Source organism: Pygoscelis adeliae, unplaced genomic scaffold (genome assembly GCF_000699105.1).
Source record: "Pygoscelis adeliae isolate BGI_AS28 unplaced genomic scaffold, ASM69910v1 Scaffold114, whole genome shotgun sequence".
Taxonomy (NCBI): Eukaryota; Metazoa; Chordata; class Aves; order Sphenisciformes; family Spheniscidae; genus Pygoscelis; species Pygoscelis adeliae.
In genome coordinates, this window is record NW_008824587.1 from 2,309,270 (window position 1) to 2,319,004 (window position 9,735).

The 9,735-nt window shown below is 49.6% G+C and overlaps 1 protein-coding gene across 1 annotated transcript in view; it reads left to right on the forward strand.

The window, feature by feature from the left end:
- The first annotated feature begins 1,621 nt into the window (after positions 1 to 1,621).
- Positions 1,622 to 9,735, forward strand: part of VAV2 (vav 2 guanine nucleotide exchange factor) — a 120,024-nt gene continuing 111,910 nt past the window's right edge. Inside the window, exons 1-2 of the mRNA XM_009322152.1 lie at positions 1,622 to 1,666; positions 5,134 to 5,250. Coding sequence (XP_009320427.1) covers positions 1,622 to 1,666; positions 5,134 to 5,250 — 162 coding nt within the window. The remainder of the gene's footprint in view (positions 1,667 to 5,133; positions 5,251 to 9,735) is intronic.

A 9,735-nucleotide genomic window follows, 5' to 3' on the forward strand; every position in this document is an offset into this window, starting at 1 on the left:
GTTTGGCCGCGGTGCAGCACGGGTCTGTGTGCCCAGTTGCCCGGTGCTATTGTGTGCAGCCCCGCTCCTCCCCGGAGCACCAACCCCAGCCGCCAGCAGTCGCTGCCTCTCCAATAGGCCCTTTCCGAAAAGCTGTGAGCTGTTGCATGATCCTGCCCTGCCAGACAAAATCAAATCATCTACCCCATTTCTTTCCTTTTCCTACATTTTATCACATTATTAAATGTCTCTTGGAAGCTTCCAAGCCTTGCGCTTCTCTCCCTTGTGCCATCCCAAAGGCAGGGACCAGGGACTGCTCCAATGCTCACATGAATGTCCTCCAGAGCCCACCTCGGGCAGTTTGGTTGTTGAGCAAATGCTGCTGCATTCACCAGCTTTTTGTCTGCCTCTCTGCCCCTTCCATTTAGCAAAGCAGCTCTGCTGGGAGGCAGGAACGCGTGCGGCTTTCCAGCCTGCGATCATCTCCGCCGAGGCTGGGGGACTGTTTCCAGCCTAACCCCAACGTGATCGGGTAGCTGGATCTTTTCTGATGAATTTGCATTGGAAATGGCTGCTGTCTAGTCAGCGCAGGTGCCGCGGGCGCCCAGTCATACAGGGACCGCAGGGAGGGGCGGTGGTAACTAAAACAGGGGCGTGAGGAGGAGCGAGGTGCTGAGCTGCTGTGCACCCTCCCGCAGGCTCCCCTCCCGCCCCCGGAGCTGTAGTTTCCAACTGCAGAAGAAACATCCGACCTGCCCTTCCCGCCCGGGGGCTCTCCGGGGGTGCAGGAGCAGAGCTTCAGGGTGGCTGGGCATGTCCCCGCTAAGCTCCCAGTGTCCCTGTGCAAAGTGGAGTTATCCCAAGTGCCCAAGTATCCGGGGTTATCCCAAGTACCAAACTGTCCCTTTCTTGATCTCCACTGAAAGATTCTCCAACGTATTTTAAGTTTGCAGGACGAGTTTCTGAGTTGCATTGAAAACTTGGCAGCGATGCCCTTTATATGCATGGTGATCATCCAAGGAGTCTCTAAACTTACTGAATTCAATAAAACAAATAATACCTTGAAAACCCTCTTTAAAAAAAGAACATCCCAGAAGCTACTGAGGAGTTTCCAGCGTGTCCCAGGTGCTGGGGGCTGCTCGCTGCCCTGGGTGCACCAGGGTGACTGTGGTCCTGCCTGGGCGAGGGCAGGGCACAGGCGGTGCTGCCAAAATTGCAGCCTGGCTCTCCCCGCGCTTTGCAAAGCAGGTTTCTGCCGGGCTGGGGCGGGACAGGCGGTGGCTGAGAGCAGTTTATTCACCTTACGGCGTTGCAGGGTGTTTAAAAATAAGCAAAGCTGTTCCGAAACTCGGTGAGTGCAGGTGGCGGGGTCCTGCTGCCGTGCTGACGGCAGGAGCCGGGCTGTCGCTGCTGCATCTCTGTAGCGCTGGCTCCTTGCAACCCTCAGAGGATTGGGTCAGAACTGACCACAGACTCTTCTTGTCTGTTGGCAGGTTTCAAGGTATTTTGTTTTACTGGATGAGTTTCTTGCTCCCTGTGGTACAGTCCCATCCCTGTCCCCATTGCCTTTCGCTCTGACTTTAATAATTTCCTTCTCCAATGCGCCTTGGATGCGCTTTGCAGTGCCCGGGGAGCTCTCCCCATGCCGAGGACTTGTGCCGTGGCTGCTTTCGGAGCCTGGCTGGCGGTACGGTGGGAGATGCTGGTATCCGCGGAAGATGCCGTGGTCTCTGGGTCTATTTCCAGAACTGAGTATCCTGGTTGCTGGTGTTGCCTATCCCCAGAAGCGATGGCTGGTGGGTACCGAGGTTGTTTTGGGTGCGGAGGAGGGCGATGGCAGGACTTCGGGATATGCGGTGCTTGGGCTTCTGCTGGCCCTTGCACCAAAGGAGATCGCAGGACCCTGCTTCAGCTCTGGTCTCACACGAAGCATATAAATGACACCATTGATTTGAGGCCTGGCAGGTGGTGAGCAAGCCCCACAGAGAACATTAATTTTTTTTTTTTCCTCTCTCTCTTTCTCCTGTGGAGAGTTTACTCATCCAAAGGTGTGATTGACTGGTAAATAAAATGGCCTCAGCACAGCTCATATTCAGTTGTAGCCAATTTTAGCGTGTGGCCATAGAGTAGCACTATCAAGCCAACAATTCATGATCTTCCATCAACAGCAAACCAGCCTCGAAACGCCTGTGAGCAAAAGCGCAAGAAGATGTTTTGCAGATTGGTGAGAGGGAAATAGTGCAGGAGCAAATCGTGCCACTAACACCCACACATGGGTTGTACCCCCCCGACTTCTTGTGCGTGAGGAGTGGGACTTAAACCTACCTACAGTTGTCATCCCAGGCGGTGGCTTTACTGAGGGCAGCGTGGTGGCCTTGCTCTGCTGCCAGCTCCTCGCTGGTGGAGTGGGACCGAGGTGCTGCTGCCTTGGTTTATTGTGTTTTACATCGGGCTTTTTCAGCAACTCTTTAAATAGATGATCGGATTCTTCCTTGAGGCTTGTCATCCATCTGCCTGCGCTCAGCCACCGGCTGGCTGCATGGTGGCAGCGCGTGGTGGCTTTCTGCAGACGTGACCTGGAGCTGCGGGAAGGGCAGTGGGCACTGCTGCGGGTGTCTTGCGCTCATTTAGCGGCTGGTGGCCTGATGGCTTCCAGGTTTGAATTGGATGAGCAAAGACAGTTGGATGCAGCTGATGTTGACCAGCGTGGTTGGTCCTGTCCTTTCTCACCGAGGCCAAGCTGAGGTGGGGGTAGCTCAGCCCGGTCTAAACCCGTGGTGGAGCCAGGGCTTGCTCCCTGTTAGAAACGCTGTCAGGACGAGGCATTCATTTGCTTGGATGTGTGATCTCTTGGCGATCCTTCAGAAACGAGGTAGAGTGACCTTTGAGCTTTTCAGGAATTTGAACCACAAAGGCATCGGTGCAGAAGGTTCGGGTTTTCGCACCCGTTGGGGGTCTTTCGCTTGGCTGAACATCGGCGCTGTGGAAGTCCATCTTTCCTGAGCGCTTCCAGCCGTTGTTGCTGCCCCAGCCTTGGGACGAGCAGGAGGTGGGGAGCGAACGCCGCAGAAAGGCAGGACAGTTCTGCGGAGGAAGCTTGCCTCTTGCTGTGTGTAATTATGGCTATAACCTGTGTCATTAACTTTCAAAACTGGAGGCTTAAAAGGATTTAAAATAAACACGTGCTGGAAATTTGAAATCAATGAGACTGCAATGCAACAGGAAAATATATCCCTGCTGCAAGCAGCTGGTTTGCCCAGGGTGTAAATTCTTGCAGAGACCCAGAAGATAAAGTTATGAAATAACCTGTATCGGCGAGAGAGGTTGTAAAGCGATTCCAAAAAAACCTCTCAGTCTAGACAGATTATATTTACTGCAGTGTTTATGTGAGAGAGAGGAATGCCCTAGAAAAACAGAATTGTTTTCAATTTCTGCCTCCAGCACTTGCTTGTCTAATGAGGAGGCTCTGATGTGATGGGAATGTCCTGTGCTGGGGGAGCTCTGCTGTCGCTCTGCAGCTTCACGTAGAGGGGGCTGGAATGGGGGAGCAGGGTAAAAAGTTACTTCTTTCTTTGTGTAGGTGAATCAGCCTGTTGTTAATGAGGTGGTCCTGGTAATCCATCGCCACAAACCTCACATATAATCCCAAATGCAATGCTGGTAAGATGCGTCGCGGTCATGTCTGTGGAGATGCGATGGTCCCAAAGACTCTGCTTTGATTCTTTTAATTAAAAGAAAATTAAGCTATTTTATGTTGCTTTGAACACTCAGTGAAGTTTGCAAGCAGTGTTTTTGTATGGTGTTGGTTTGATGGCAACTTGGGGAGCAGAGATACTGCCATGTGATAAAACCACACTGACCGACTCCGTGCAAACCCACCCAAAGGCAGTTTGCATCCCGTGCCTGTTCACCACGTGGGGATGATTCATTCCGTTAATGGGTTGATTTATGTAACAAATGTGTTAGAATTATAAGTATTTGTGAGGAATTTGCTGAAGAAAAAAAAAGAGGGGGTTGTTTAAAAATACAGCGATAAATTGAAGGTATTTTGTGGAATAGCGTGAGGATGCAGAAAGAAGTGAAATTAATTGGCTTGCTCGGCAGAGTCAATCCATTCTGGTGAAGGACGTAAGTGATGCAGCCGCAAAAATGAAGCAGATTTTTATTCTCCTCTCAATCCCTGTGCTGCCAGGCGTCACTGTTGGAGCGAGACCGTCTGGAGTCCCCAGACTTCAAAATCCCCGATGCTCACAAACAAATGACCAATTATTGCTATAGCCAAAGACAGGATTTTCTTGAAAGAGAAACACAATGTTGCTCTGCCAGTTGAGCTATCTGAATAACCAAGGGTGGTCCCTAGAGGGGTGAGATTTCTGCCTCTTCAAATGGGCTAAGACTAAAGATGAGCAAAGCTTTGTGGAACCGGTCCCAGGGATTGCCCTGGTCTCGGGAACGAGATCTGAGCTGGGTCAGGAGCAGCTCCCGCGGCTGAGCCTCAGGACTGGCAGCTGCCTGCTGGAAACGGGCTGTACGTGGCTGGCTGACGTGTCATGGGTCTGTTAGTGTTTGTGATGCCTGCAGCATCTGGGAGGTGCGAGGGTAAGGGAGCAAATGTGACTTGAATAAGTTGTCAATTGCTTCAGACCCCAAAGCAAAAAAACTTGTTTTCAGTGTCCCAATCTTTGTGTTCGGGATGCGTGTATCCGTGCACACGTACGGAGGTACAGCAATACAGACAATAAGCGATGTGTGTCCCTTCTGTAGGGAACCGAATGGGATCATGCTGGAAATGGTTAAAAGTTCAACACTGGGCTTCTGTAGAACATCAGCTGTAACTTATATTTGGCTCCGACCTTGAAAGTGAAACGTCCTGGCTTAAGTTTTCCAGCCCTTCTGCAACCTTACCTTATGTGAAACTTGTTTTTCAAAAGGGCGTTTGTTTCTGGTGCGCAGCTGAGAACACAGGAGTCCTCACAGGGCACCAGGAGTCTGACATCTTCAGTAACAACAAATAAACTAACGCGTGGCTTTTCAGTGCAAGTTTCTGAGTTCTGTTAACTTGTCTCACATGCGAATTTAACTCAGTAAATCTCAGTTAAAACTTGTGCCTGTCTTGCTCATTTTTTCCCTCCCTTTCTTTTTTGTTTCCCCCAGTTTCTCTGTTTGAAGAACATCCGAACCTTCCTAAAAGTGTGTCACGACAAATTTGGGTTAAGAAACAGCGATCTGTTTGATCCCTTTGACCTCTTTGATGTACGGGATTTTGGAAAGGTAAGAATTACTCCTGAGCTGTTGGGAAGTGACGGTTCTGGCACTGCTGGCACCGGGCGGTTCTCTGGACTTGTGCTGCAGGTTTTGGATGAAAATACCAAGGCTTTCTGGTTTTCTGAGCAGCTTCTGCTCCCATGCACTGGGCATCTGTTCCCCTGTGCTCGTGGTAGCCTGCATATCTAGGGGTTGGTTCTGCTGCGTCCTTAGTGAAGGGAGATCAAGCCTTCAAGCTTTCTGCTTTAGATGACAAAGCCTCTGGGATCAGCCTCTAAAGTACATGAAAAATGTCTTTTTTTGGGGGGGAATCACAACATTGTATCTATGTGTTCATAAGGGCGGTTGGAAGAGGCTGTAGCCCTGGGGACTGGGTGCCGCGCTGGGGTCAGGCCTCTGGGTCCTCTTCCAGCTCCAGCTGCCTCGCTGGGTGACTGGGGCAAAGCCGCACCATCTCCTTGCCCGTGAGCTCCCCGTAAGCACAGCACATTCCAACCGGCGTTAAGCGTCATCCCTGCTCTGCATAAACCAGCCTGGGGGATTAAACCCTGCAACTCCTGTAGCAGTGTTACAAATCGTTACGAGCCTGGACCCAGGTTTATACCAACCCTGTGGCAAGGACCCTTTGTCCACAAGCGCTTCTGGTTTTGCCCCGGTGTGGGCGCAGACCTCGCACAGTCCTTCCCCAGCTGCTGCCTCTGGGCACGGCTGCGAGCGAAACACCTTCACCAAAACGGCCGTCGGTTTTGTAACGTGGCCAGTGAGTTTCCAGAGGGGTCAGGAAGCTTCATGCCAGGGTGAAATTAGCCCCCTGAGTGTTTCAGAAAACTGTGTTTGGAGGTTTTCTCTCCCAGCAGTTCCTAGGTGCTGGCTGTGTTTGTGCCGTGTGTCACCTGGATGGGAGAGGAGGGAGCGTGTTTTTGTGTGTTGCTGTAATTGATGGGTGGCACCGAATGCTGAACGAGACCCAGCTGCGAGGGAGGAAAATCCTACACGATTTTGACAAGCGGCTGTTGTTCCGATACCCTCGCTTTTGACATGAACAGCATCAGGGCTGTGCTGTTACTCTGATGGATACTGGGCTCAGGGAAGCTATTAGGCAGGACAATTGCTATATTCTTCAGTGGAAAAGGTGTTAAAAGATTTATTAAAGCTCTCTACTGTTTTACCTATTTCGAGGTACCAGGCATAAGCTGCTGGAAGGCATCTTCTCTTCTGATTATCCAAAGAGTAGATTTTTACTGCTGATGGGGATATATTATTTGATATTTATTGCCTAATTTATTTCTGGACCATTATCTGGAATGTGCAATTGCAGGGGCTTGTTTTATGAGTTTTTTGATTTATGAAATACAAGAAGGCTTTTGTTGTTCTGGGGATATGAATGCACAGAAGGAACCTTTTGGGCTGGGGAAAGAACCCACTGCTAATTAAAATGCTGCTTTATTGTCACGTCGTCTCTTGCTTTGTGCTGTTTCAAATTGCCTAAGACGCCTGTTAATAGAGCCTGGCGTTTAAACACTGCTGGAGCACGTCAGCTGAACGCAGTTTGGTTTCCTTTTTGGTCTGGTTAGGGAACAGCTATTCCCTCCTCCTCCTGTTCACTTTTTGGGGGGACATTCAGGTTTGTGGCTTGGTAAGGGGAGATGATTTGCCGTTCCCTCTTACCCCCAAGACAATTTAGTTTTTTAGGAGACTTTGGAAAAGAAACTTGTCACAAACTTCTGGGAAATTGCCTGGACCTTGCTTATTTTCATGTGCATTGTCATCTTCAAACCACCTTATATACAACCTTCTAAGATTTGGGAGGCATAGATTCTCTATACAAAAACCTTGCTGATCTTTTTCCCGATGCAGTTTTTTATCAGTTTGGTGGGGGTATCAGCTGTTCAGGTCTGCACCAGCCTAGATCCCTCTGGAAGCCTGTCAAAACATCCCCATTGTCTTTGCCACCTTTCATTTCCACATAATCCTCAGATCTGTGTTCAACAGTGGCAAAGCAAATAAACAGGGAAAAATCTGCTGTTGAGCAAAGCGCCTTTCCGTTTTGAGTCACAGCGAGAGCAAAAGGAGTCTCTAATCCACGTTCCCACTGGCCAAACACAGACTTCACACACAGAAAATTCTTCCTGGAGCTATTCATTACTTGGATCAATAGTGTTTTTTGGTTGCAAGACACTACGCCGTGTAGGAGACTTTTCTGAACGCGGCACAGTAACAGTCGACCATTTAATTACATAGAAACCTTGGTGGAGTGGTGTTGGGTGTTTCCTTTCTGGATGCCACTCTAAGCAGTTATTTCTCTCCTCCAAACCAGAAGGCCAGTGAGACAACGATTACTAATAGCATTTGGGTTTGCTGCAGTGTAATTACCGAGTAGAAAGGCAGGGGCTTGCATTTATGTGGTGCTGACCTATACATAAAGGGCTGCTCCTTTGGAATCTGCAGGGTCTTTCAGGGTTTCCTAGTGTAAGAAAAACACTAGTGCTTCAGAAGAGGAAGAAAAATCAGATCCCTCAGTGTTGCCTTGACCAGCTGTTAACTCTGAGAGAGCTTTCCATAGCTCCCTTTGGCTTCTGAGCCAAGGCTTCAGCAAGGAGGAGCTGCCAGAGGATCGATGGAGCCTCCTCCAAAGGAGCAAGTGTGGTCGGGGGCTGCTCGAGTCCAGGAACGTGGGGTTTTATCCCTGGTTTTGCTACTTCTTTAAGTGTTAAGCTTGGGAAGTTCCTGCTTCCTTGCTGTCACCAGGATAACAGCTGGTGAAATGGGATCGTGAACCATGTGGGCTTCTCCGGCCGAAGTCCCTGTGGAGCTGAAAAGCTCCATCTCTGCCTTCGTGGGATGTCAGGTAATTGGCAAGTGCAGGCTTTTGCCAAATAGACGCGTCATGTTTCTTGTAATCTTGGTTGCAGCGTTTCCCAGTTACCCGGGGGAGTTGAGAGGCCAGTTTAAATTGCTCACAGCCAGGTTTTTTCCCAATGTCCAGTTGTTAAGCAATCCCGCTGTGACAAGGGGCGTGCTGTGTTTCATGACAGAGGTTTCTAAAAGTGACCTGAGATACTGACTGCCTGTATTTCTAGCTGTGCCCCTTTTAAGACACCTTAAAAGAATATATTGTTATATTGTTTTCTACAAGTTGGCCCTTAATGTTTTTACTTTTAAAAATCGTATCCTTTGAAATGGCTCAAAAGCTCTCTGTGATCACGAGTGCGTTTTGCAGAAGTGTTTCTCCGTGGCTCTGTCTCCGCTGCAGGATGCAAAAGCAGCGCAGCGTGCAGCGCGCCGATGAAGAAAACCCCTGTTAATGCTGCCGCGTCCCTGATCAGGGTCTGATCTTGCAGGAGTGAGCGCTGGGTCCTCTGCAGGGGTGCTGTGTAGTCTTTGCTAGTACAGCCTGGCTCCTAAAAAAGAAATAAAATAAAAAGCCAGTGCTCACGTACGGTGTGCTGTTGCATGGTACTTCTTGCACATTTAATAGGAGTGATGGTATAAAATGTAACTCTTATTGGACTTGCTAATTTATTGGCACCAACTATAATGAGATAAAATGTACATAAATATGGATTAAACTCTTTATCACTCTATTAGTCAGCATGATGGTAGCAAGGTTCATTAAAGGGAGTTACTCATTTTCAATAACTTGCAGTAATACTATTTTTTTTTTGAGAAATATAGTTCAAATATTCATAAACCTGTGGAGCGTGCCATTTATTAGCCTCCCACTCCTCTCTGCTCTCCTGACGTGTTCTTAATTGTCCTGACTTTCTTTTGAAGTTCCTGCACTGTTTGAAAAACACTTTTTTGCAAAATAGGGGTCTTTCCTGCCCTGACCCACGGGTACAAAATGATGCCGTTCTAAAAATGAAAAAGGGAAGAGGCTCACAGGTCAGCTGAAAAATGAGGAGATACTGATACTGAGATGAAAGCGGTGTTTTTCATGCTCTTGGTTCTGGTCCAGAGGTTGGTGAGAACTGCACCAACCTTGCAGCTCGAGCAGGGCTCGGGGGGGGGGGCCTGGATCAATCCTCCCTCTCAATTAATTGAATCCACCAAGGTTTGCTGGCACGTGTGCCTCGTGGGTGGCTGGCGGAGGACTTGTACGTGGCTTGTCTTGCATGGCTGAAGTGCTGGGGAGGGTGGCCCTGAGCACGGCATGCTCCAGCGGCTGCAGCGAGAGCCGCCTTGTTGGTGGGAGAGGACAGGGGAGCTGCCAAAGCGGGGATGTGCTGATACTGTCAGAGTTAAAGTGATGGGTGCCCTCTGTAAGGCATTCGCATCTTCAGAATAATTTTTGGTGTAAAGGTGTCCCCTTCCTCATGCCCATGGCTCTTGGAAAGCCCGGGGGGGGAGGGCGTCTGGGCTGTCCTCACCGGGTGCTGTTGCAGGTTTGTCCCCAGCTTCATCACCAGCACGCTGTGTTTGGAGAATCTGCAAAACGAGATGTCCCACCTCGCCGGCCATTGGGGCTGGGGTGGTGGGAGAGCTGTGAAG